The sequence below is a fragment of the Hyla sarda genome, chromosome 1 (assembly GCF_029499605.1).
Source record: "Hyla sarda isolate aHylSar1 chromosome 1, aHylSar1.hap1, whole genome shotgun sequence".
Taxonomy (NCBI): domain Eukaryota; kingdom Metazoa; phylum Chordata; class Amphibia; order Anura; family Hylidae; genus Hyla; species Hyla sarda.
The window spans coordinates 403632975-403659485 of record NC_079189.1 but is presented as its reverse complement, the minus strand read 5'-3'; the positions used below and the strand labels follow the sequence as shown (position 1 = coordinate 403659485).

The following is a 26511-nucleotide window of genomic DNA, read 5'->3' as shown; positions in this document are numbered from 1 at the left end:
CTGCCGCATGACTGCTCATGCCTGGATCTCAGGCACTGAGCAGTCATTCGGCGATCGGACAGCGAGGAGGCAGGAAGGGGCCCTCCCGCTGTCCTGTCAGCTGTTCGGGATGCCGCGATTAGCCGCGGCTATCCCGAACAGCCCGACTGAGCTAGCCGGGAACTTTCACTTTCACTTTTAGCCGCGCGGCTCAGCTTTGAGCGCGCGGCTAAAGGGTTAACAGCGCGCGGCGCCGCGATCGGCGCTGCGCGCTATTAGAGGCGGGTCCCGGCTTCACTATGACGCCGGGCCCGCCATGATATGACGCGGGGTTACTGTGTAACCCCGCGTTATATCAGAAGAGCAGGACCAAGGACGTACCGGTACGTCCTTGGTCCTTAAGGGGTTAAGGACATTACATCAAAGTTTGATCAGCCTGTAGTGTGGTTTTCCACTTTGATTTTGAGTGTGACTCCATATCCAGACCTCCATGGGTTAATAAATTTGATTTCCATTGATAATTTATGTGTGATTTGGTTGTCAGCACATTCAACTATGTAAAGACGAAAGTATTTCATACGATTAGCTCATTCAGATCTAGGATGGGTTATCTTCGTGTTCACTTAATTTTTCTTTGAGCAGTGTATAACCTATTCTAGCATTTCCTTAATCTCCTTACTTGCTTTGATCCTATTTACTATTTTGTCATTAAAACTGAGAAATATGTAACAAAAACTTTTTATATGTGTCCAAGTGCTTGGCCAGGCCCCTTCTCCACATCCATGTCATGTGTCTAACTGTAATGTAAAGATTTAAAGGGGTTATAAAGAAGAAAAAAAATATATAAGTTTTACAATGAAAGTGCCCTGGCTGTTTGATAACATAAAAAGAGCCTGTACTTACCTCCTTTGCACTCCCACAGCCTCCAGTATCAAATCACTCGATGTCCAGTAAACTTTGCTTGCTGGAGCTGTAGACAATACATCACATGGCTGCATGGCCAATCACTAGCTGTGGAGGGACACCACTCTGGTCAGAAAGTGTCTGAGTGGCAATGTGAGGTATTGTCTGCAGCTCCTGGAGACCGGGCAATGTGATAACGGAGGCATCAGGGGAGTGATGGATGCAAGTACACAATTTTATAATATTATATAACCTTGGCACTTTTATTGAAAGCATTTTTTTTTACTGGATAACCCCTTCAAGTAGATCAAATGGATGATTTCAACAATACAAGGGACAAGAACCCTGTACTAACTGTCTACAGATGGATGTCTCTTGGTTTTGGAAGAGATTCTGGATTGGCTAATAATCCCAGTGATGTTTCAAGACAATAAAAAATTGGCCAAGTATTGACTTGCAGAGACATTGCTTCCAATAGGTACCAGAGAGCAGGCACTTACCTCTGGAAGATAGCTAGTTTGCATATAAAAGTATATGTACAGAAAAATAGACTAAATATATTCACTAGTAGAATATGTTTAATCTATTAAAATGCCCCCAATATGTTACATATTGGAATTTGAGAGTATCCCAACATGTACAGGTCGCTGCCTGTACATATTGGAGTAATGAAGACACAGTAAGATTCCCCCTTTATTTTTTGAGTGCTTTTTTTTTTAAATAGAATCTAACATATACCCCGGAAGCAGCCCTGAAATGTCCCTTAAATGTGGCCTAATTTATATATGACATATTCACCTTAGGCTCCATCACTAATTTTCAGTTGTTCTTGGGCTAGGGGGTGGAGACTAGCAGCTATGATTCTCTCATCCACAGCACACATCCACATAATGCATAGAAACCCCTCAGACTAGAGGTCAGGCATTATAGAGCACTGCAGTTGTGACCTAGCAACTGGTCTGAGCTATAACCCTCCGTATATGGTAGTGTGGCCTCTGTATCTAACTCTCTTCCACCAATCCCCTCTATAGACATCTATGGGTGGGCAGCAATTAATCTGATCCCCTCAGGGAGCTGAAAGTTTGTTACATTTGATTGTACTACTGATTTGTGCAAAGATTGTGGAAAGACTATTTAGGCCTCACCCTAAGCTATTCCCGAGCCAAGAAAAGGATCTGCATAAGATGCAGAAAATCTTGCAGACTTATAAACTCTTTAATTTTTGCTATTTTAATATCCATATGTCTTTAAATTTTCCACTTACATTGCCATATGACGGCTTGTTTATGGGCAACCAATTACTCTTTGTAATGACATCACTCATTTTAACACAAAATAAATACATTTCAACCAAAATAGTCTGATCCCCCCCCCCCCCCACTAGACCACCAGGGATGGATATAAGATCCCTTTAGACACTGCTGTCAACTTAAACAGTGGTGATCTAATGGTTTAATAGCGGCCACGGTGATCGCAGCATGCCAGACTATTAGCAGCCGGAGAGCTGTAGATAGCTGCTTTTATGCCCGAGCCAAGCCCAGAAATAGATGTAACTTTTTGATCACCTTATAAAAGATTTCTCATATGAAGTGACCAAAAATGAGCAATTCTGGACTATTTTTTACATCGTTCACCGTACGGTTTAATTAACATTATATTTTAATAGTCTGGACATTTCCACATGCAGCGATACCACTTATGTTTATTTTTGTACATTATTTTTATTTAAAGAAAATTGGAAACTTTTATTAGGAAAGGGGCTTATTCACATATATACGCACTTTTTAAAAAAGTGTAATCACTATGTTTCAGTCTCAATAGGGACTTATGTGTTACTGGGGGGAGGGGAGGGGGTTCTGCTTCTCCAGTTTATGTGGTGCATTTTGTGTCAGAAAATGTTGGAAGTTGCATTTAGTTACTAGATAACTACAACTCCCAGCATGCCCTGATACAGCCTATGGTTGTGTGGGTGTTGCAGCATGTTGCACTGTATAGTACAGTTAAGGTTATTGTGTAACATGCTGGGAGTTGTAGTTTTGGTTCGTGTCAGCTGCAGAGCCATAGGTCATGTGTCAGGGAATACTGGGAATTGCAGTTAGTAACTACAACTCCCAGCATGCCCTGATGCAGCCTATGGCTCTGCAGCTGACCCGAACCAAAAGTACAACTCCCAGCATGTTACACTTTACAGTTCTACAGTTCAGGTTATGGTGCAACATGCTGGGAGTTGTAGCTTTGGTTCGGGCGTGTTTGTGTGCATCCATGGGGCTCTTGGTCGGCGGGCGAGTATGAAGGGGGCGGGATTCTGGGGGTGCAATTTAGTGCGGGTGGCCAGAAGCCACTAAAAATAAATAATATTAGATGGCACAACTGGCGGCGGCAGCGCCCTCCCCGAGACACGGGCCCTTGGGCACTGCCCTACGTGACAGTCCGCCCCTATACACAACATACATACATATGTCATACATGCACCAGCCACTGTCCCCATATCACACATACACACATCCCCGCCACATCATACATTACATCCACACACATCATACATACACCCGCCTCTGAACCACCCAATCATACATTACATACACATCACACACAGACAGACTACATTACATACACATCACACATCCACTCACACCATACATATACAACCACCCTTCCTGCCGCAGCCGCCCGTATTCTCGGTCTCCTCACCTGAGCTGGCCATGAGTGGACATCAGAGCTGTAGTCACTCTGGCCGGTGTGAGGTGAGATTTCCATCCTCCCCCTCACCCCCCCCCCTCTCTGTGTTTTCCCCGTGCCAACTAGCAACCTCCCCGTGGTAGATTAGGTCCTGTGGAGACAGAGCAGGGGGAGGGGTAGAGCTGTGTGCGGAGGATGTAGCTGTGTACCGACCTGTCTACGTCCTTTCTCTCCCCCCTGCTGTGTCTTCTGAGCTGCGTCCTCCATCCTCTGGGAGGGGAGATAAGGGGGCGTGGCTTAATTATGTAACGCTAACGTGCGACCTCGGGCTCTGCGGTCAGCTGGGGGCCACCGCCCCCATCCCATACACTCTGAGCGTTGGTGTGAGGTGCAGACTTCCATTCGCTCCTGCGCCTCACACCGGCATTAAAGAAAAATAAGGGGGAAGTCGGTCTGTCCCTGCTAGCCCCATACAGGGCAAAATCTATGACAATTTCACCTGGCCAGCGCCCAAAACTACTTGTCCTGTGCGTCGAGCGATAGGATTTCCACATCCCTGTAAACTTATGGTAGGGGCTTTTTTTTTAAATCCCCATAGGGGTCTATTACATGCAACCTTTTAAGTTGTAAACACTGTGTAATGCTATGCAATAGCATATTGACAGCACAGAGGCAGACCGGGACCCTTCATCTGCCTCTTAGGGGCCATCATGCATGCCGATCGGGACCCCATAATCGTGATGCAGAGGTCCCGATCGCCCCCATTCCCAAGACATTAATGATTTTAACAATGCCAAAATAAACTTTGAATACAGCATCTAAATGATTAATGCTAAGCATTGGCTAGATACCTGGCATTAGCAGTAAGTACATTTCATACAACCAGATTGTGACAGGGTGTACCCGTGTGCCCTGTGTCGTCTAGGGGTTAAATCACAGCAGTATGTGACAAGTATGTCCTGAGGTATGCTATTCACAGCACATTAATTCAGTTCCTCTGGAGTTGCTTTTGCAGTAAGTGCATAGATTTCTGCAAGCCCTGTTTACAGTGGGCAATAAGAGATTTCTGCAACAAAATCTGGTGTGTTTATTCACCCTGATTGGTACTTTGCGAAAATACATGTAGTCAAAGAGTAACTCACCAAAAATTGGATAATTAGAAGACCTTTCTCAAATGGATCTCTCTCTAAGGGCATTCCTTCATTCGGAATACATTTCAAGTGACTGTGATGAATGACTTCACCTAAATAAACAAAATATCTGAGTGAGTAGACATTTAAAATCTAATATTTACCTTTGCATCAATATAAACCAATTTAAAAGACTAAAGTGAATGGGAAACATAAGAAACCTGACATTTTTACCATTTTCCATATTCACATCACATTCCCTTTTATAAAGAGCTGTGAGAGCCCCTCCCATGTCAGGAATATGTGCAGAGGAAAAGTGGAGATTGCTTTTGTTTTTCAGAGGCCTTTTTAGAAATGAAAGAAGCCATCTGATTGGTTGTTATGGGCAACTTCTCCACAGGTTTTGACAAATCTCCCCCAAGGACCCCGCGGTTACTACTACTAAGTCATAGCCACACCTTCGAACCGTTATAGCACAGCTACTTGATATGCTACAAGAAATAAGTGGTTATCTCATATGCTTTTATGTACCTGGAAGTGATGAGATGAGGAGAGTTCGTCCATCCAATGTTTCTACTGTTCTCTTGAACCCACACAATGCTTCTACTAATAAAATGTCCATCTTCATAATTAAGTTCCTATCTTGCCTTTGGAACACTTCATGGTCCCTCTGATCCAACACAATGACAACATCTCCAGGCTCCAGACCTGGTTCTTGATCTCCTTCCCCATGAAAAACTATTTTCTGTCCATCTTTCATGCCTGCAAAATGCATGATTACATGACATTCCAGTACCAAGAACTACACAGTGTTCTTAAAAGTACATAAATTCATTTTCTATTGCTTACCCTTCTTAATGTGAACTTCCAGGATCTTCTTCTCACGTACAACCTTGTTACCATTACACTGTTTGCAACGATCTTTGGGATTAATCCGCTCACCCTCACCATGGCACTCTGAACACATCGTCTGAATCTGCTGGACCATCCCCGGTCCAATTTGCTGAACATGAACTTGGATACCACGACCTTTACAGTTTGTACATTTTTCTACTGCTCCTTTTTTGCCACCACGACCTGAAAGGAAAGAAGAACATATATGAGTGAAGGTCAGGCATAGTCAAAATATGTCCATACAAAAGATAACATAATATCAAAAGACTACCATTTTGTAATGTCTACACTGTGTGCACAATTACTAAAGTGTACCTGTCGTTAGCAAAAACTTTATATAAAGTAGATATTACCATTATTTGTATATTCCTAATATACATTGTGTAAAAGCTTATTTTTAGGTGAAAAAATGCTGTCCCTGCAGCTATTGTCTGTGGGTCTGAGGAGTCCAAATACAGGAAGTGAGGGCAGGACAAGCAGGGCTCTGTGCAGGCTCTTGGTTTGTCAATCATCCTGATGTGTGAGCCCAGAGAATGTCACAGAGCCTCACTGCACAGAGCCCCGCTTGTCCTCACTGCACAGAGCCCCGCTTGTCCTCACTGCACAGAGCCCCGCTTGTCCTCACTGCACAGAGCCCCGCTTGTCCTCACTGCACAGAGCCCCGCTTGTCCTCACTGCACAGAGCCCCGCTTGTCCTCTTACACTTCCTGTATTTGGACTCCTCACAGAAACACACAGAATTAGCTGTAGGGACAAAAATATAAAACTTAACTATACAGATGTTATTTTTCTACATTATATAAAAATTGTTTTGACAGGTACACTTTAAGCTGTATTTTTAAAGGATTTATTTTATTATTGAACAACTACAGTGCACTCCATTAACCCAAAATGCAAAAAAAAAACCTTGAACCTGAATACTCAAAGTTTCACATTTTTTGCCTGAAGAAAATAAACTGTTTATTAGCTATGCAAACCTAGATATAGGGTGTTCACCTACTTAGGCCACACCCTTCCTCAAAACACAAGTACCCATCACCTGGTGATTAAATAAGTATTCAAGGTTATACTCCTTAGGCTAGGGCCACATTGTGTTCCTGCTACTATTAATTGTATCTGTCGACATCCCGATGGAAACAGGATGCCCACAAATGCTGTTACATGGCTGAACTGAGTCACCTTGGAATGTATCCGCTCTTAAAAGGGTACTCCCCTGGAATTTTTTTTTTTTTTTTTTAAATCAACTGGTGCCAGAAAGTTAAAATAGATTTGTAAATGATTTCTGTTAAAAAAATCTTAATCCTTCCAGTACTTATCAGCTGCTGTATGCTACAGAGGAGGAAGTCCTTTTCTTTTTGAATTTCTTCTGTTTGACCACAGTGCTCTCTGCTGACACCTTTGTCCATTTTAGGAACTGTCAAGAGCAGGAGAGGTTTTCTATGGGGATTTGCTCCTACTCTGGACAGGAAGGATTAAAGGAGATGTCCGGTGCTCACTTTTCTTATTTTATCCGTTCCGGGCTGCAAAAAAAAAAAAAAAGAAAAAATATAAGCTTTCTCTTGCCTGCCTACGCTCCCCCGATACAGGCGTTCGGTCCCCGGGCTGTATTCTTCTTACTTCCTGTTAGCCCGACACGACACACGAAGCTTCAACCTATCACCGGCCGCAGCGATGTCCCGCCTCGGCCAGTGATAGGCTGAAGCTCCGTGTGACGTGCAGGGCTAACAGGAAGTAAGAAGAATACAGCCCGGGGACCGAACACCTGTACCGGAGCACCGGGGGAGCATAGGCAGGCAAGAGAAAGCTTATTTTCTTTTTTTTGCAGCCCGGAACGGATACAATAATTGAGCACCGGACATGTCCTTTAACATTTTTTTAAAGAAATAATTTACAAATCTGTTTAACTTTCTGGCACCAACTTATTTAACCCCTTAAGGACTCAGGGTTTTTCCGTTTTTTGCACTTTCGTTTCTTCCTCCTTACCTTTTAAAAAGCATAACCCTTTAAATTTTCCACCTAAAAATCCATATTATGGCTTGGCGAAACGGAAAAAAAATCATTGTGCGACAAAATGGAAAAAAAAACGCCATTTTGTAACTTTTGGGGGCTTCCGTTTCTACACAGTGCATATTTCGGTAAAAATTACACCTTATCATTATTCTGTAGGTCCATACGGTTAAAATGATACCCTACTTATATAGGTTTGATTTTGTCGCACTTCTGGAAAAAATCATAACTACATGCAGGAAAAATTTATACGTTTACAATTGTCATCTTCTGACCCCTATAACTTTTTTATTTTTCCACGTACAGAGCGGTATGAGGACTCATTTTTTGCGCCGTGATCTGAAGTTTTTATCGGTATTTTTGTTTTGATCGGACTTTTTGATCACTTTTTATGAATTTTTTAATGGTATAAAAAGTGACCAAAATACGCTTTTTTGGACTTTGGAATTTTTTTGCGCGTACGCCATTGACCGTGCGGTTTAATTAATGATATATTTTTATAGTTCGGACATTCACGCACGTGGCGATACCACATATATTTAGTATTTTTTTTTTTACACTGTTTTATTTTTTTTATGGGAAAAGGGGGGTGATTCAAACTTTTATTAGGGAAGGGGTTAAATGACCTTTATTAACACTTTTTTTTAACATTTTTTTTGCAGTGTTATAGGTCCCATAGGGACCTATAACACTGCACACACTGATCTCCTATGCTGATCAGTGGCGTGTATTAACACGCCTGTGATCAGCATTATCGGCGCTTGACTGCTCCTGCCTGGATCTCAGGCATGGAGCAGTCATTCGTCGATCGGACACCGAGGAGGCAGGTAAGGGCCCTCCCGGTGTCCGATCAGCTGTTCGGGACGCCGCGATTTCACCGCGGCGGTCCCGAACAGCCCGACTGAGCAGCCGGGTCACTTTCAGTTTCACTTTAGAAGCGGCTGTCAGCTTTGACCGTCGCTTCTAAAGGGTTAATACCACACATCGCCGCGATCGGCGATGTGTGGTATTAGCCGCGGGTCCCGGCCGTTGATGAGCACCGGGACCGACGCGATATGATGCAGGATCCTGCGTCGTTAAGGACCACGGGTTTTTCCGCTTTTGCACTTTTGTTTTTTCCTCCTCACCTTTTAAAAATCATAACCCTTTCAATTTTGCACCTAAAAATCCATATGATGGCTTATTTTTGCATCACCAATTCTACTTTGCAGTGACAGTCATTTTACCCAGAAACGGAAAAAAAAAAAAATCATTGTGCAACGAAATTGAAGAAAAAAATGCCATTCTGTAACTTTTGGGGGCTTCCGTTTCTACACAGTACATTTTTTCGATAAAAATTTCACCTTATCTTTATTCTGTAGGTCCATACGGTTAAAATGATCCCCTACTTATATAGGTTTGATTTTGTCGTACTTCTGTAAAAAATAAGTGCAGCAAGTGCCCGACTACGTTGTGGTGTCCCTGTATTAACCCCTTCATGACCCAGGGTTTTTCCATTTTTGCACTTTCGTTTTTTCCTCCTTACCTTTAAAAAACCATAACTCTTTCAATTTTGCACCTAAAAATCCATATGATGGCTTATTTTTTGCACCACCAATTTTACTTTGTAATGACATCAGTCATTTTACCCAAAAATCTACAGAGAAACGGAAAAAAATGAATTGTGCGACAAAATTGAAGAAAAAACACAATTTTGTAACTTTTGGGTGCTTCCGTTTCTACGCAGTACATTTTTCGGTAAAAATGACACTTTCTCTTTATTCTGTAGGTCCATACGGTTAAAATGAATCCCTACTTATATAGGTTTGATTTTATTGTACTTCTGGAAAAAATCATAACTACATGCAGGAAAATGTATACTTTTAAAATTGTCATCTTCTGACCCCTATAATTTTGTTTATTTTTCCACATATGTGGCAGTATGAGGGGTCATTTTTTGCGCCATGATCTGAAGTTTTTATCGGTACCATTTTTGTATTGATCGGACTTTTTGATCGCTTTTTATTCATTTTTTCATGATATAAAAAGCAACCAAAAATATGTTATTTTGGACTTTGGAATTTTTTTGCGCGTACGCCATTGACCGTGCAGTTTAATTAATTATATATTTTTATAGTTCGGACATTTACGCACGCGGCGATACCACATATGTTTATATTTATTTACATGGTGTTTTTTTTTTTTTTTTATGGGAAAAGGGGAGTGATTTGAACTTTTATTACGGAAAGGGTTAAATCACATTAACTTTTTTTTTTTTTATACACACTGTTATAGCTCCCATAGGGACCTATAACACTGCACACACTGATCTTATACCCTGTTCACTGCAAAGCCACAGCTTTGCAGTGATCAGGGTTATCGGCGGTCGATTGCTCAAGCCTGAATCTCAGGCTTGGAGCAATCAATCGCCGAGGGGACACGCCGGAGGCAGGTAAGAGGACCTCCGCTCGTGTCCCAGCTGATCGGACACCGCATTTTCACTGCGGTAGTCCCGATCAGCCCTGCTGAGCAGCCGGGCAGCTTTCACTTTTGGTTTAGACGCAGCGTTCAACTTTGAAAGCCGCGTCTAAAGGATTAATAATAGCGCGCGGCACCGCGATCGCTGCTGCGCGCTATTAGCCCCGGGCCCCGGCATCGGGACCGACCCGATATGACGCGGGGTCACCGCGTGACCCGGCGTTATATCGCGGGAGCTGGCCAAGGACGTAAATATACGTCTTTGGTCGTTAAGGGGTTAAGGACCTAAATGTACGTCCTGGTGCGGCACTACTTGACACACCAGGACGTACATTTACGTCCCGTGTATGACCGCGAGCATCGGAGTGGTGTTCGAGTCACACAATGCAGGTCCCGACTGCTATTAGCAGCCGGGGAACCGCCGGTAATGGCAGACATCCGTGATCACGCGAATATCCTCCATTAACCCCTCAGATGCCGTGATTAATACAGATCACAGCATCTGAGGCAATGCAAATGTTACAATAGATGATCGGATCGCCCACAGCGCTGCCGCGGGGATCTGACCATCTTTAGTGGCAGCCGGAGGTCCCCTCACCTGCCTACGGCTGTCTCCTCGGGTCTTCTGCTCTGGTCTGAGATCGAGCAGACCAGAGCAGGAGATCGCTGATAATACTGATCAGTGCTATTGCTCTATGCACAACGATGGCCGGAGGAAGCACGGTGGTCCGTGCGAAACGGAGTCTGTTGCCAGTTTGTCCCCCCACTGCACGTCCTATCCCCCAAGTTTGTGAGTATCTGTCTATGCCTTGCTTACGCAAATAAAGAAGAAGAGAAACGTGGTGAGTCTGCCGGTCTGATTCGTTGTTTTTATTCTATCATTGCTCTATGCACAACACTGAACAGTATTAGCAATCAAATGATTGCTATCGATAGTCTCCTATGGGGACATAAGTGTTAAAAAAAAAAAAATTTTAAAAATAGAAAAATCCCCTCCCCCAATAATAAAACAAATTTATCCCTTTTTCCCCATATTACATATTATGCTGCATTGTCAGATTTTATTTTTCAAAAAAAACTGAAGTGATCTGAAAGTTTTATATATGCAAATAGGAGCCCTCATACCAGCCCAATATAGTTGGTCAAAATAGGGCGATTTTAGATTACTGATTTTGTACAAAAAGTTGAGATTTTTTTTTAAGCGGTACAAAAATAGAAAAGTATCTAGCCATGGGTATCATTTTAATCGTATTGAACCACAGTACCGTAAAGTGTACAGTGTGAAGACAAAACCCTCCAAAATGTGGAAAAAGGAGATTTTTATGCTTACCGTAAAATCTCTTGAAGGATCCATTGGGGGACACAGACCGTGGGTATATGCTGCTGTCTCTAGGAGGCTTGACACTAACTATGGCAACCAAGAAAAGTCGGCTCCTCCCAGCAGGGTATAACCGCCCACAGGCACCTGAGGTAATCAGTTTTAGTCCCAGAGCAATAGGAGAAGACCGACAGGTCAAGAGAAAAACCACAAACCGTCCAAGCAACCAGAAGAAAAAGGTAACTGAACACACCCTCGGACAGATAATTCAAATAGAAACACCAGAAAAAGGGTGGGAGCTGTGTTCCCCCAATGGATCCTTCGAGAAAGAGATTTTACGGTAAGCAGAAAAAATCGCCTTTTCTCTATCGGCTCCATTGGGGGACACAGACCGTGGGACGTACCAAAGCTGTCCCTTGGGTGGGTAAGGAAATCAGTCAGGTGGACAGCTGGACCACCGCCGCCTGGATCTTCCCCTTGCAGCAGTAAGCTTACAAAATAGCAGACCGGATCCAGCGAAAAATGGTGGCCGTAGAAGCAGGTTGTCCTGAATGACGACCTTCTGGAAAAAAAAAAAAAAAAAAAAAAAAAAGGAGTCACACTGCCGAAAGGAAAAGGTGACAGAGATAAGTCCGAACAGCCCTCACCACAACAAGTTTGTGGGGCAAACGCTCCCTGGTATGAGAAAGGGCCGGACAAAAAGGACGGCAGGACGATGTCCTCATTGAGATGAAAAAGTCGAAACCATCTCAAGTAAGAATGACGGACCTGGACGGAAAACAAGTTTTCCTGGTAAACAACCAGGAAGGGAGAATGGCAGGAGAGAGCTGCCAGCTCTGACCCCCTGCTAACAGAGGAAGAGCAATAAGGAACACCACCTTCCAGGGAAGGAGGTGAAGAGCAATGTCCCTGAGAGGTTCAAAAGGAACGCCTAAGACCAAGTGTAAGTCCCAAGGGGAAGAAGGGGACCGATAAGGAAGGGCAGCGTGTGCCACTCCCAGAAGCAGGTCTGGACATGAGAATTGAACGCCAGAGGAAGTTGAAAAAGAATGGAAAAGGCCGAACTTTGACCCTAAAGGGAGCAGAGAGCCAACCCTTGGGCCAGCCCGACTGCAAAAGGGAAAAGGGTCAGGAAGGAAAATCACGACCTGAGAAAAAAAAAAAAAAAAGGGCTGAGGCTCACACCAACGAAAATAAGACCGCCAGGTATGGTGGCAAATCTTTGCAGAGGAAGGCTTGAGAGCCCTCACCATGGTGCGAACCACTTGGGAAGAGAAGCAGTGGGTCCTCAGAACCGCGGTCTCAACCGCCATGCCGTCAAAAGCAGAGATGGTAAAATGGAGTGGTACAGGGGACCTGAGATAGGGGGTCTGGACGAGAGGGAAGGCGCAGCGGTAAGTCGTTCAGGGGCCTGACCGCAACGACGTACCACGCTTGCCGGGGCCAGTCTGGACCACGAGAATGGCGGGAACGCCCTCTGCTGAGAGTTTCCTCAGGACCCTGGGAATGAGAGGAAGGGGAGGAAACATATAAGGTAGGGCAAAGCCCAACCAAGAAACAGATAAGGTAGGGCAAAGCCCGATCAAGAGAGGAACGCTTCAGTTGTGGTGGGATGCGCAGAGGTCCATGCCTGGAGTACCCCAGAGGTTGCAGGTCACTGCAGACTCCTCCGACTGTAGGGACCACTTGCCTTGGTCGGCTGAGGACTGGCTGAGAAAGACCACTTCCCAGTTAAGTATGCCCGGAAAGAAAATCGCAGAGATGGCTGGAAACCTGAGTTCCGCCCAAAAGGGAATTTCCCAAAGAAGCAAGCAAAGAGAAATGCATTAGTCCCAACATGTTGATGGGGAGAAGGGCTTCTCGGGGGACCAAGGCCCTAGACAGGCCGGTCCTTGAAAACACCTCCCCAGCCCCTGAAGAAACAGGGGAAAACGAAACCACCATAGAAGGGACCGACAAGACTGTCGATAGAACGCTCTTGCGGTCGAGGGACAATGGAGACCTGTCCCACCGGAAAAGAATCACCAGTTGAAGAGGTAGGTGATGAAACTGGGCGAATGGCACGGCCTCCACAGCTGCCACCAACCGACCCAGGACATCCATGCAAAAGCAAGTGGAAACTGGAGCAGGGTGCCGAAGTCATCGGACTCCTGAAAAGAGAGTCAGCCGATTGACCGGTGGAGTCGAAAGCGAGCAGGGGCCGCGTCAAACTGGAGCCCCAGGAGAGAGGTTGGACTTGTCCTGATTGACCATCCAACCGAAGAGAGACAAGGTCCGGAGGTCGAGACTAAGACTCTCCAGATTCTGGGCCCTGGTTGGAGCTCTGATCAGGAGGTCGTCCAAGTAAGGAATCCCTGGAACAACTCTTGTCCATAAAAGGGGTGATTGGCCCTGCAAAAAAAAATCCCTATGCACACGCACAGCGCTGATTGGGGCTTAGTTCGCCCTTATGCAGGCTTCGGCGGCTCTGGGTGGGTGGAGTAAACGCGCATCGGGCCGCCGAAGTAAAATACAGCCCGGAGCTTAATGGCGCCCACTCCCGGCCCCGAGCGCATATGCGAAGCATATGAGCCTGCGGGGAAAGGGAAGGAGCGGGCGGGACTCACTGCAGGCAGCCACGCTGCCGAGATGAAGTAAAGCCCTGACCTTAATGGCGCCCGCTCCCAGCCCCGAGCGCATATACGAAAGCATATGCGCCTGCGGGGAAAGGGGGGAGCGGCCGTGGCTTACTGTCGGCAGCCGCGCTGCCGAAGTAAAAGTAAGAACGGGCGCCGAGCGCCCGCAATGAAGAAGCGCCGTGGCTGTCTTCAGCAGTCGCGTTACAGTCAAACACCATACACACATGTCCAGTGAAATACCAGACACACTGCTCAGCCCCAGATATACTAAAAATTCCCCCGTAAAGGCAAGGAGGGAAATCCCTCCTGGCCAGCCCCAGCAGCCCACATATAGAAGAGTGGGCCAGAAACTAGGGGTCTTCAGAGGTTGAAAGTCCGCTCCTGTGAGGAAAAAAAGGGGGAAAAATACTCACCTCATTCAGAAGAGCTTACCTCATGAAGTCTTCTTATAAAGTCTTCAGCCAGCATTGTCACCTGCAGCAAGCTAAGCTCATAGCGAGGCGAACAGGGAGGTAGGGGGACCCGGACCCATGAGGTACAACCCCAGGCGCTGACCGTTGGCGAGAGGGGGTTAACAGTACATCCAAGATGCCTGCCACCTCTCGCAATGGGGAAACCGTGAACCGCAGTTCCTGAGTCCCCACCTGAAAACAGTATTTAAAAGGGAATAAAAAAAATCTAACACGTCTCTAAACTTAAAAAGAAACAAAAAATATGAGACCTGGTCTGGGGAGAACTCCAGACCATGTCTACCTCCTTAAGACACTGAGCTAAAACTGATTACCTCAGGTGCCTGTGGGCAGGTATACCCTGCTGGGAGGAGCCGACTTTTCTTGGTTGCCATAGTGTCAAGCCTCCTAGAAACAGCAGCATATACCCACGGTCTGTGTCCCCCAATGGATCCTTCGAGAAGGATTTTACGGTAAGCATAAAAATCTCCTTTTTCCACATTTTGGAGGGTTTTGTCTTCACACTGTACACTTTACGGTACTGTGGTTCAATACGATTAAAATGATACCCATGGCTAGATAGAGAAATTGTGGTTTTCATTTAAATTTCCTCCCTTAAAAAAAATATTCTTTGGGTTTGCCGTAAATTTTTTGGTAAAATTAGAGGTTTCATTACAAATTACAACTGTTCACGCAAAAAACAAACCCTTATATGGGTCTGTAGATGGAAATAAATATATAAATATATATATATATATATATATATATATATATATATATATATATATATATGTTATGGATTTTAGAAGGAGAGGAGGAAAAAAAAAAAAGGAAAAAATAAAATTGGCCTGGTCCTTAAGGTCAAAATGGGCTTGGTCCTTAAGGGGTAAACACCCCACACACACCAGGCAAAATAGGTTAGTACATTTATTTGTCACCCGCCCGCTACCGCATGACTTGAACTCCCAGTAGGTCCTCACTGTAAAAGCATTCTGGGAGTTTTAGAATGCTACAACTCCCAACATGCCCTTACAGTAAGGACATGCTGGGAATTGTAGTTGTGTGACACGGGCAGGCAGGAGATGTGCTTGTCACCCACCCCTGCCACATGACTACAACTCCCAACATGCCCTTACAGTAAGGGCATGCTGGGAGTTGTAGTCGTGCGGTGGGAGCAGATGACAAGCTTGTTCGCCACCCACAACTCCCAGCAAGTCCTTACAGTAAGGACATGCTGGGAGTTGGTAGTCATGCTGCGCGTGCGGAGGAAGTGGGGGGTGCCAGTGACAAGCTTGTAGTTTCATATACCTGTCGGACAGACAAAAAGTTGCGCGAAAAGTGGCACTTGTGCCTTTTTGTAAAGCTCCGCTCCCTGGCCACCCGCCAGCATCTACCACCCACCCGCAAACTATTGCAGGACTACAACTCCCAGCATTCCCCCTACAGTAAGGGCATACTGGGAGTTGTAGTCCCAACAGCTTGCGGGCGGGTGGTAGACGTGAGCAGAGCTGCGCAAAAATTCGCAACTGCGACTTTTTGAAAATGCTGTCAAAGGCAAGTTTGTAAGCCAGGTCTGACCTAGCTTACACTTGAGACTTCTTGAAGAGGGTTTGCGCCTTTTTTGCTTACGTGCGAGTTTTGCACTTGATCAATTCCTGACCACTGCAAAGTGAAAACTGAAAATTGCTTAGGTAGGGCTGACTGGTATTTTTTGTTTACCCACAAAAGTCGCATAAAAAAATTGTTTAGGCGCATGTACGACTTTTGTAAGCAAAAAACCCCTCTAAATCCCTTGATAAACCTCCCCCTAGGTGACTACATTTGCCCATAGAATGAATGGGGTCCGCTGCTCCCGCTCCATTACAAATAATGATATTGTCAAAATACTCACTAATAATTGTGCATACAGTATAGAATAGCAACACATGACAGATCCATTGGAGGCATATCATGAGCCACAATATAAATATATATAACTAACATGTTAGTCAGATACATAGCAACTTAGAATTGGATAAAATTCATAGAGTGACTTGTTATTTGAGCATGGTTGGAAATTTTGTGATGCTTGCAAAGTGCCATGTTACACCATATAATATGGAAGTTACATTGTGATGAGACTTCCTTCAGTTGAAACAATTATAAAGTAAGAAAAAAAATCTCAAACACTAAAAAGCTTCTACTACCAGTCTTTATTGTCCTGTTTAATAGCTACTATGATATAGATGTCTTACCTTCACATTTGTCACAAATGACATTCTTTTGTAATGCTAGCTTTCGACTTGCACCATTATACATTTCTTCTAGAGATACAGATAACTGGTGGACAACATTTTTCCCTAATAAAAAACAAAACAAAAAACCTTAGAGTAATAAAAAGGCACAAGAGATGATAACACTGACAATTGGAAAAGTGACAATTTTCAATTAAGGCACAAATGAAAAATGTTACATTGTTGAAAGTCTGAACACTGACCCAGATCAGAACATCTATGTTGGGTAACAAATGTATTGAATGGCAGCAACTCGTGCATGCTGTTGCACTTAACTATGTGGAAGGTAGGGATCGACCAATATCGTTTTTTTAGGGCCGATACCGATAATCGGTGGAGGTTAGGGCCGATAGCCGATAACTTATACCGATATTCCGGTATAAGTTATTGGCTATTTATCATCCCCCCGCGACACCGCTGCAGATCATTGATTTAAAGCGGGCGCTTTAAATCAATGCACTGCAGTGGCTTTTGCTGTGCCAGAGACCGCGCCGCCACCCGCTTCTCTCTCCCTGCCTGTCCGGGGGTCCCGAGTCCTATCACCGCCACCGCTCCCCCCACCGCCGCACTGCGACCGACCACCCCCCCCCCGAACCGCACCGCGACTGCCCCCCCGACCCGCCCGGTCGCCGTGCATTATTGGCAAGGTAATTGCCGATACCGATAATGCCTAAAATCGTGATTATCAGCCGATAATATCGGCCAAACCGATAATCGGTCGATCCCTAGTGGAAGGTACGGGTAGAGCTGAGAGAGCTCAGCCGCACATTCATGTGTTCTCTGAGGAGGGGAGGTTTAAGCCATAGCTAGATAATAAATATTAAATATTAGAATTCAGGATTACCTCTCTTCTCTCTGTTCATGCGGCCACCTCCGCCAAAGAACATGTCGAAGATGTCCATGGGTGAGGAAAAGTTTCCTCCAGCTATCCCTCCTTCTTTAATAGCTTGTTCTCCACCTTGGTCATAGAGGTCTCTTTTCTTAGGATCAGACAGTACTTCATAAGCTTGAGAAATATGCTTAAACTATAAAAAGACAAACATTTATTAGCTGCTAAATACATTTTACTGACATAGGTACTTAACGGCAACCCAACAGCAATGCAAGCTTTGCCCAACATATTTTAACACATTCATATATGCGTTACAATGAGAGAACATCTTCAGATGAGAGTCCATAAAGAGTACTAGTCAAAATTTACCAAGGGGCTTCTAATCTAAGTATCGAGAACATAGGGGGAGATTTAGCAAGATCTGTGCAGACGAAAAATTGCCCAAATGAAAGAAGCAATCTGATTGGTTGCTATGGGCAACTTTTCTCTGCCACAGGTTTTGATAAATATCCCCCAATGTATCTAGAAAAATAGGCAGTAAATTCAATTAGAAGTCTACATATGGTGTAAACCGATAAGTCAGCACACTTGGGTAGAATGGTCAAGTGAGGAAACCCAAACTAAATAGATTTTATTTATGGAATTAAAATCTGGCCATGCTACCATAAGCAATTATATCGGCAAAGTAAGATAGCTAATCTTTACCTGCTGCACTAGAAATACTAGTTACAGTTCTGTCTTGTTTTATTCAAATCAATAAGTAGACACAAATATAAGCATTATCAATTTTTTTTATACTTTTCCTCTCTTTAGGATGACTCATGGATTTAGCTGGAAAAAGTGCTTTAATACATTATAAGGTACATTGAGCAGACTAAACATGACTGTTCAGACTGCTCTAAACGCAGGGGTGTGGAAATTAAAATAAATACTTGTCCAAGGGACTAAAACGGAGTAGATTCTACTTGTCCCTCATAACAATCCACTTGTCCTGGTACAAAATAATTGTAACCCAAATAGTATGTAAATAAGGTCTTTGATAAAAAAAAAAATTTGATAGATAGGCAGACCAGTAGGTCACCCCATTAGGTGGAATGGGATAGGGTCCCTGATAAGTAAGTCTGCCCCATTAACCCCTTAAGGACTCAGCCCATTTTGGCCTTAAGGACTCAGACAATTTAATTTTTACGTTTTCGTTTTTTCCTCCTCCCCTTCTAAAAATCATAACTCTTTTATATTTTCATCCAGACTAGTATGAGGGCTTGTTTTTTGCGCGACCAGTTGTCCTTTGTAATGACATCACTCATTATATCATAAAATGTATGGCGCAACCAAAAAAAAACACTATTTTTGTGGGGAAATTAAAACGAAAAACGCAATTTTGCTAATTTTGGAAGGTTTCGTTTTCACGCCGTACAATTTATGGTAAAAATGACATGTGTTCTTTATTCTGAGGGTCAATACGATTAAAATGATACCCATTATTATATACTTTTATATTATTGTTGCGCTTAAAAAAAATCACAAACTTTTTAACCAAATTAGTACGTTTATAATCCCTTTATTTTGATGACCTCTAACTTTTTTATTTTTCCTTATAAGCGGCGGTATGGGGGCTCATTTTTTGCGCCATGATCTGCACTTTTTTTTGATACCACATTTGCATATAAAAAACTTTTAATACATTTTTTATAATTTTTTTTAATAAAATGTATTAAAAAAGTAGGATTTTTGGACTTTTTTTTAATTTTTTTTCGTTCACGCCGTTCACCGTACGGGATCATTAACATTTTATTTTAATAGTTCGGACATTTACGCACGCGGCGATACCAAATATGTCTATAAAAAATGTTTTTTACGCTTTTTGGGGGTAAAATAGGAAAAAAACGGACGTCTTACTTTTTTATTGGGGGAGGGGATTTTTCACTTTTTTTTTTACTTTTTCTTTTACATTTTTTTTTTTTTTACACTTGAATAGTCCCCATAGGGGACTATTCATAGCAATACCATGATTGCTAATACTGATCTGTTCTATGTATAGGACATAGAACAGATCAGTATTATCGGTCATCTTCTGCTCTGGTCTGCTCGATCACAGACCAGAGCAGGAGACGCCGGGAGCCGCACGGAGGAAGGAGAGGGGACCTCCGCGCGGCGTTATGAATGATCGGATCCCCGCAGCAGTGCTGCGGGCGATCCGATCGTTCATTTAAATCGCGAGCTGCCGCAGATGCCGGGATCTGTATTGATCCCGGCACCTGAGGGGTTAATGGCGGACGCCCGCGAGATCGCAGCAGCCGGGATCAGCCGCGCATGACACGGGCATCGCTCCGATGCCCGCGGTTATGCTTAGGATGTAAATGTACGTCCTGGTGCGTTAAGTACCACCTCACCAGGACGTACATTTACGTCCTGCGTCCTTAAGGGGTTAAAGGAATACTGCAGTGCAAAATAACTTATGCTGACCGCTGGGAAACCCCTACCCTTGTCCGCATGATGCATGGAGGGGATATTTCGGCAGCCGTGTCATGCAGGGACCTCATACAAGAGATGGGGGGCTTGTCCCAGCGGTCAGACCCCCTGACTCCCTATCACTTATGGGAATAAGTTATTTTGCACTACAGTATTCCTTTAAGTATGTAGTTCCCCTTCAGGTAGGTATGTCCCTTTCAGGTAGGGATCAAGTAGGGCCCCCTGCGCCATTATATCCCGCCCCCCCAGATGCCCCCTGCGCCATAATATTCCCCCCCCCCCTCTGATGTCCCCTGCGCCATTATATTCCCCCCCCTCTGATGCCAACTGAGCCATTATATTCCCCCCCCCTGTCATGCCCCCTGCGCCATTATATTCCCCCCCCCTCTGATGCCCCCTGCGCCATTATATTCCCCCCCCCTCTGATGCCCCCTGCGCCATTATATTCCCCCCCCCTCTGATGCCCCCTGCGCCATTATATTCCCCCCCCCCTCTGATGCCCCCTGCGCCATTATATTCCCCCCCCCTCTGATGCCCCCTGCGCCATTATATTCCCCCCCCTCTGATGCCCCTGCGCCATTATATATAACAGCTGAGAGGACAGAGGGAGGTTAACTACCTGGCTCCACGCTGTCTGATTGGCGTTTGATTGCTCCAAGCCTGAGATCCAGGCTTGAGCAATCAAGCGCAGGTAACACTGATCAAAGCAATGCTGTGGCTTTGCATTGAACAGTACCTGCAATTGGTGCAATGCATGTTATAGCCCCCCCATTGGGGGCTATAACATTGCAAAAAAAAAAAAAAAAAAAAAAAAAAAAAAGTTAATAAATGTGATTTAACCCCTCATTTTTTGCGCCGTGTTCTGAAGTTTTTATCGGTACCATTTTTGTATTGATCTGACTTTTTGATCGCTTTTTATTCATTCATTTTTTCATGATATAAAAAGTGACCAAAAATACGCCATTTTGGACTTTGGAATTTTTTTGGTGCGTACGCCATTGATCTTGCGGTTTAATTAACAATATATTTTTATAGTTCGGACACTTACGCACGCAGCGATACCACGTTTATTTTTATTTACAGTTTTTTTTTTATGGGAAAAGGGGGGGGATTCAAACTTTTATTAGGGAAGGGGTTAAAGGGGTACTCCGCCCCTAGACATCTAAATGTTATATTTATTTTTATTTTTTGTGCACACTGAATTTACTACCATTCTGATCAGAGTAACACTGTATGACACATCATCACCCAGTGTATCATTACACGGCTGTTAGCCATAATAGATACATTTGTTACTAGGAGTACCTTTCGCTCTGTAGTGTAATAACTTGCTGCATTTTTTTTTTTAAATATTTTTTATATTTATTACTTTTTAACCAATCGTGCGCCACCGTAGGGCCCTGCGGGAACGCATTATTTAATATCTATTAAATATCATTTATATATCAATTGTGTTTTTTCTCTATTATTGATACCAGACATCCCCCATCAATCATCTTTTTTGGTATTGAGCTGAGGACTAATATCCTATTTTTATCATTTTTCTATATCTCTCTGTGGGGGAGAGCTTTTAGTTAACCTCGCTCATTTTTTGTGGTTGAGCTACACATATCTACATTTCCCTATCTTATCCCCTATCCAAAGGATAGGGAATAAGATGTCAGATCACGGGGTCCCGCTGCTGGTGACCCCCGGGATCTCGGCTGCAGCACCCACCTTTTGCGGCTTCCGGAAACGCTGGAGGCCTCGGCTCCCGGCCACGTGAGATTGTGACGTCACGCCCCGCCCCCGTGTGACGTCACAATCTCCCGTCACCGTGAGGCATTTGGATGAGAGCCTCCAGCATCCTTTCGATAGGGGATAAGATGTCTAGGGGCGGAGAACCCCTTTTAATGAACTTGATTAACTTTTTTTTTATTAATTTTTTTTTTTTTTTATAACACTTTTTTGGGGGTAAAATGGGAAAAACTGACGTTTCACTTTATTGGGGGAGGGGATTTAGTCCCCATAGGGGACTATTTATAGCAATCTTTTGATTGCTAATACTATTCAGTGCTATGTATAGGACATAGCACTGATCAGTATTATCGGTCATCTTCTGCTCTCGTCTGCTCGATCTCAGACCAGAGCAGAAGACCCCGGGAGATGGCCGGAGCCAGGTGAGGAGACCTCCGTCTGCCATGCCGGATGACCGGATCGCCGCGGCAGTGCTGCGGGCGATCCAATCATCTATTCAAAATACCGCACTGCCGCAGATTCCATGATCTGTATTGATCACGGCATCTGAGGGGTTAATGGCGGACATCTGCGCGATCGCGGATGTCCGCCATTATCGGCGGGCACCGGTCCGGCGCTTGCGGTCATGGTGGCACGTGAATGTACGTCATGGTGCGTTAAGTATCACGGCACCATGATGTACATTTGCGTCCATTGTCTTTAATGGGCTAATGAGAGTTATCCTTTAAGTCGCCTAACAAACCCTTTAAGGCATAAGGACAATAAAACACCATAATCAAAGGTGCATGCGATCTAAGATAAGCAACTGTACAACGTAACTGCATTCATAAGTATGTGGTCGAACTACTAGGCCCGGCTCAAATGCACCCAATATACAGCCTGTGGATCCCATTTGGTCCCTGAACTAGGAGTGGGTCTTTCTTACACTATCCACCCCTATGAATATGGAGCCTAGGAAACAGGGCACATCCATGTAATGCCCCAAAACTAAATTTCCACTAATAATCTTTATATTAATGTTTCCTAACCAGTGTGCCTCCAGCTGTTGCAAAACTACAATTCCCAGCATGCTCGGACAGCTAAATGCTGGCAATTGTGGTTTTGCAACAGCTGAAGGCACACTATTTGGGAAAAACACTGCCTTATATAGTACTGATAAACTGATTTCAGTAGCCATTACAATTGACATTCCACTTACCTTTTCTCCTTCATTGGGGTTCTTGTCTGGGTGATACTTCAACGCCAGCTTTCTGTATGCCTTTTTTATTTCATCAGGAGTGGCATTTGGCTTTACCCCAAGGGTATCATAGTAGCCAGTCTCCTTTACCATCTTGGCTGCATAAAACAATACACCAACAATCAGCGTGTAACCCTTCAAATTACATGTACAGTTGGGTCACATGTGCCATATTTTGCTGCGTACAGCTCCTTTCACACTGCCGTCAGGACCCATCCCTAACAGGTCCGCCAGACTCATTTTTATTTTATTTGGCCGAAAAGGACCCATTACCTGACGGGACCCAATGGACCTCATTCATTATGATGGGGTCCCAACAAACCTGTTATTTTTTAGCAGCGAGTAGAGGGAGAACATTTTTTCTCCTGCTATTTACGATCCTAAAATAACTGGCTAATAAGTAGCCTATTTCCTGCAGCTGACTTAGGGTCCATTTACACCACGTTTTGTACATACGGGTGCCGAATCCGGCTGGGGGAGGGGAAAAACGGCCGCTCCCGTACCCCAGCTGGATCAGCCCATAACTCCATTTACTTTAATGAGCTGAGCGGAGTCCAAAGGTGACATATAACGCTATATGTCTGGCCCCCACTGCACTAGCTATGTATATTGCCCACTGCTGCGCTACCTATAGATCTTGCCCTCCTGCGGTGCTTCAGGGCAGCCGGGGAACGCAGTGCAGTGTAGTGCAACATTAGAATCCCCTTAATAATGACCTTAAAAACCCTGCAGGGAGCCCTGAATGGCCCCTCGGTGCCGGCCATTCAGGGCTCCAGGCGGGGTATTTGAAAATGAACATAAAACACACAATCTACACCCACTCCCCTGGTTAATAACTTTTGATCGCATGGCGTCTCAGACATGAGGCCCAGTGTGATCAATTCCTCAGCCCCTGTACTACTACCCCCAACATGGAACAGACTGTTCCATGATGGAGGTAGTAGTACAAGCATTAATCTAGCCTCCCCAGACTCCTGCAACCTGGAAACTGCTAGTCCCATCAAGGAAACAAGTCTGTTCCATGATGGGTGGGAGTAGTAGTAGTCCCACAGCACAGCAATAGTTAGCTCATTTCACTCCTTCTGAACATGCTCAGAAGTAATAATGGTTGAAAAAAGGATATTAAAAACTGGATGCAAACGGATCACATGCTCATCCGTTTGCCATAGACTTCAATGTAAAATTTTTAATATCCATTTCCATGCCGTTATTTTTGACGGGAGAAAAAATACTGCATGCAACGTTTTTTCCCGTCAAAAGGGACAGGAAAGAATCGGGTGCAAACGGTGATAAAGGATTGTAAAAAAAATCCCATTGACATCAATGGAATTATTTTACAGCCGTTTGCAACCCGTTTAACCCCTTAAGGACCAGGGCATTTTTTGCACATCTGACCACTGTCACTTTTAAGCATTAATAACTCTGGGATGCTTTTACCTTTCATTCTGATTCTGAGATTGTTTTTTTGTGACATATTCTACTTTATGTTGGTGGTAAAATTTTGTCGATACTTGCATCATTTCTTGGTGAAAAATTCCAAAATTTGATGAAAAAATTGAAAATTTTGCATTTTTCTAACTTTGAAGCTCTCTGCTTGTAAGGAAAATAGATATTCCAAATAAATTATATATTGATTCACATATACAACATGTCTACTTTATGTTTGCATCATAAAATTGACGTGTTTTTACTTTTGGAAGAGATCAGAGGGCTTCAAAGTTCAGCAGCAATTTTCCAATTTTTCACAAATTTTCAAAATCAGAATTTTTCAGGGACCAGTTCAGTTTTGAAGTGGATTTGAAGGGTCTTCATATTAGAAATACCCCATAAATGACCCCATTATAAAAACTGCACCCCTCAAAGTATTCAAAATGACATTCAGTAAGTGTGTTAACCCTTTAGGTGTTTCACAGGAATAGCAGCAAAGTGAAGGAGAAAATTCAAAATCTTCATATTTTTTACACTCGTATGTTCTTGTAAACCCAGTTTTTGAATTTTTACAAGGGGTAAAAGGAGAACAATCCTCTCAAAATTTGTAACCCAATTTCTCTCGAGTAAGGAAATACCTCATATGTGTATGTCAAGTGTTCGGCGGGGGCAGTAGAGGGCTCAGAAGGGAAGGAGCAACAGTGGGATTTTGGAGAGTGAGTTTTTCTGAAATGGTTTTTTGCGGGCATGTCACATTAAGGAAGCCCCTATGGTGCCAGAACAGCAGAAAACCCCCCCACATGGCATACCATTTTGGAAACTACGCCCCTCAAGGAACGTAACAAGGGGTCCAGTGAGCCTTAATACCCCACAGGTGTTTGACGATTTTTCGTTAAAGTGGGATGTGTAAATGAAAAATAAAAAAATAAAAAATCACTAAAATGCAGTTTTTTCCCCAAATTTTACATTTTTATAAAGGGTAATGGGAGAAAATGCCCCCCAAAATTTGTAACCCTATCTCTTCTGAGTATGGAAATACCCCATGTTAGGACGTAAAATGCTCTGCGGGCGAACTACAATGCTCAGAAGAGAATGCGTCACATTTGGCTTTTGGAAAGCAAATTTTGCTGAAATGGTTTTGGGTGGGCATGTCGCATTTGGGAAGCCCCTATGGTGCCAGAAAAGCAAAAATACCCACATGGCATACCATTTTGGAAACTACACCCCTCAAGGAACGTAACAAGGAGTACAGTGAGCCTTAACACCTCACAGGTATTTCACGACTTTTAGTTAAAGTTGGATGTGTAAATGAAAAAAAAAAATAATTTTTCTCACTAAAATGCAGTTTCCCCCCCAAATTTTACATTTTTACAAGGGGTAATAGGAGAAAATGACCCCCAAAATTTGTAACCCCATTTCTTCTGCGTATGGAAATACAACATACGAACTACAATGCTCAGAAGAGAAGGAGCGCCATTGAGCTTTTGAAGAGTGAATTTGTTTGGAATGGAAGTCGGGGGCCATGTGTGTTTACAAAGTCCCTCGTGGTGCCAGAACAATGGACCCACCCACATGTGACCCCATTTTGGAAACTACACCCCTCACAGAATTTAATAAGGGGTGCAGTGAGCATTTACACCCCACTGGCATTTGACTGATCTTTGGAACAGTGGGCTGAGCAAATGAAAGTAAAAATTTTTCATTTTCACAGACGGCTGTTTAAAAAATCTGTCAGACACCTGTGGGGTGTACATGCTCACTGCACCCCTTATTACATTACGTGAGGAGTGTAGTTCCCAAAATGGGGTCACATGTTGCGGGGGTCCATTGTTCTGGCACTATGAGGGCTTTGTAAACACACGTGGCCTTCAATTCCGGACACATTTTCTCCTCAAAATCCCAATGGCGCTCCCTCTCTTCTGAGCATTGTAGTTCGTCCGCAGAGCACTTTACATCCACATTTGGGGTATGTTCTTACTCAGAAGAAATGGGGTTACAAATTTTGGGGGGCTTTTTTTCCTATTTTCCCTTGTGAAAATGAAAAATTTAGGGTAACACCAGCATTTTAGTGAAAAAAAATTTTTCTTCTCATTTTCCC

General features: G+C 43.9%; 1 protein-coding gene across 1 annotated transcript in view; it reads right to left on the bottom strand.

Moving 5' to 3' along the window:
• LOC130277614 (dnaJ homolog subfamily A member 4-like) overlaps positions 1 to 26511 on the bottom strand; it is a 32350-nt gene that overhangs the window by 2747 nt on the left and 3092 nt on the right. The window contains exons 2-7 of the mRNA XM_056528325.1: positions 22947 to 23083; positions 17552 to 17732; positions 16669 to 16773; positions 5541 to 5768; positions 5223 to 5453; positions 4704 to 4804 (exon numbers count right to left, since the gene is read on the bottom strand). Of these exons, the coding sequence (XP_056384300.1) occupies positions 4704 to 4804; positions 5223 to 5453; positions 5541 to 5768; positions 16669 to 16773; positions 17552 to 17732; positions 22947 to 23078 (978 nt within the window). The 5' untranslated portion in view covers positions 23079 to 23083. The remainder of the gene's footprint in view (positions 1 to 4703; positions 4805 to 5222; positions 5454 to 5540; positions 5769 to 16668; positions 16774 to 17551; positions 17733 to 22946; positions 23084 to 26511) is intronic.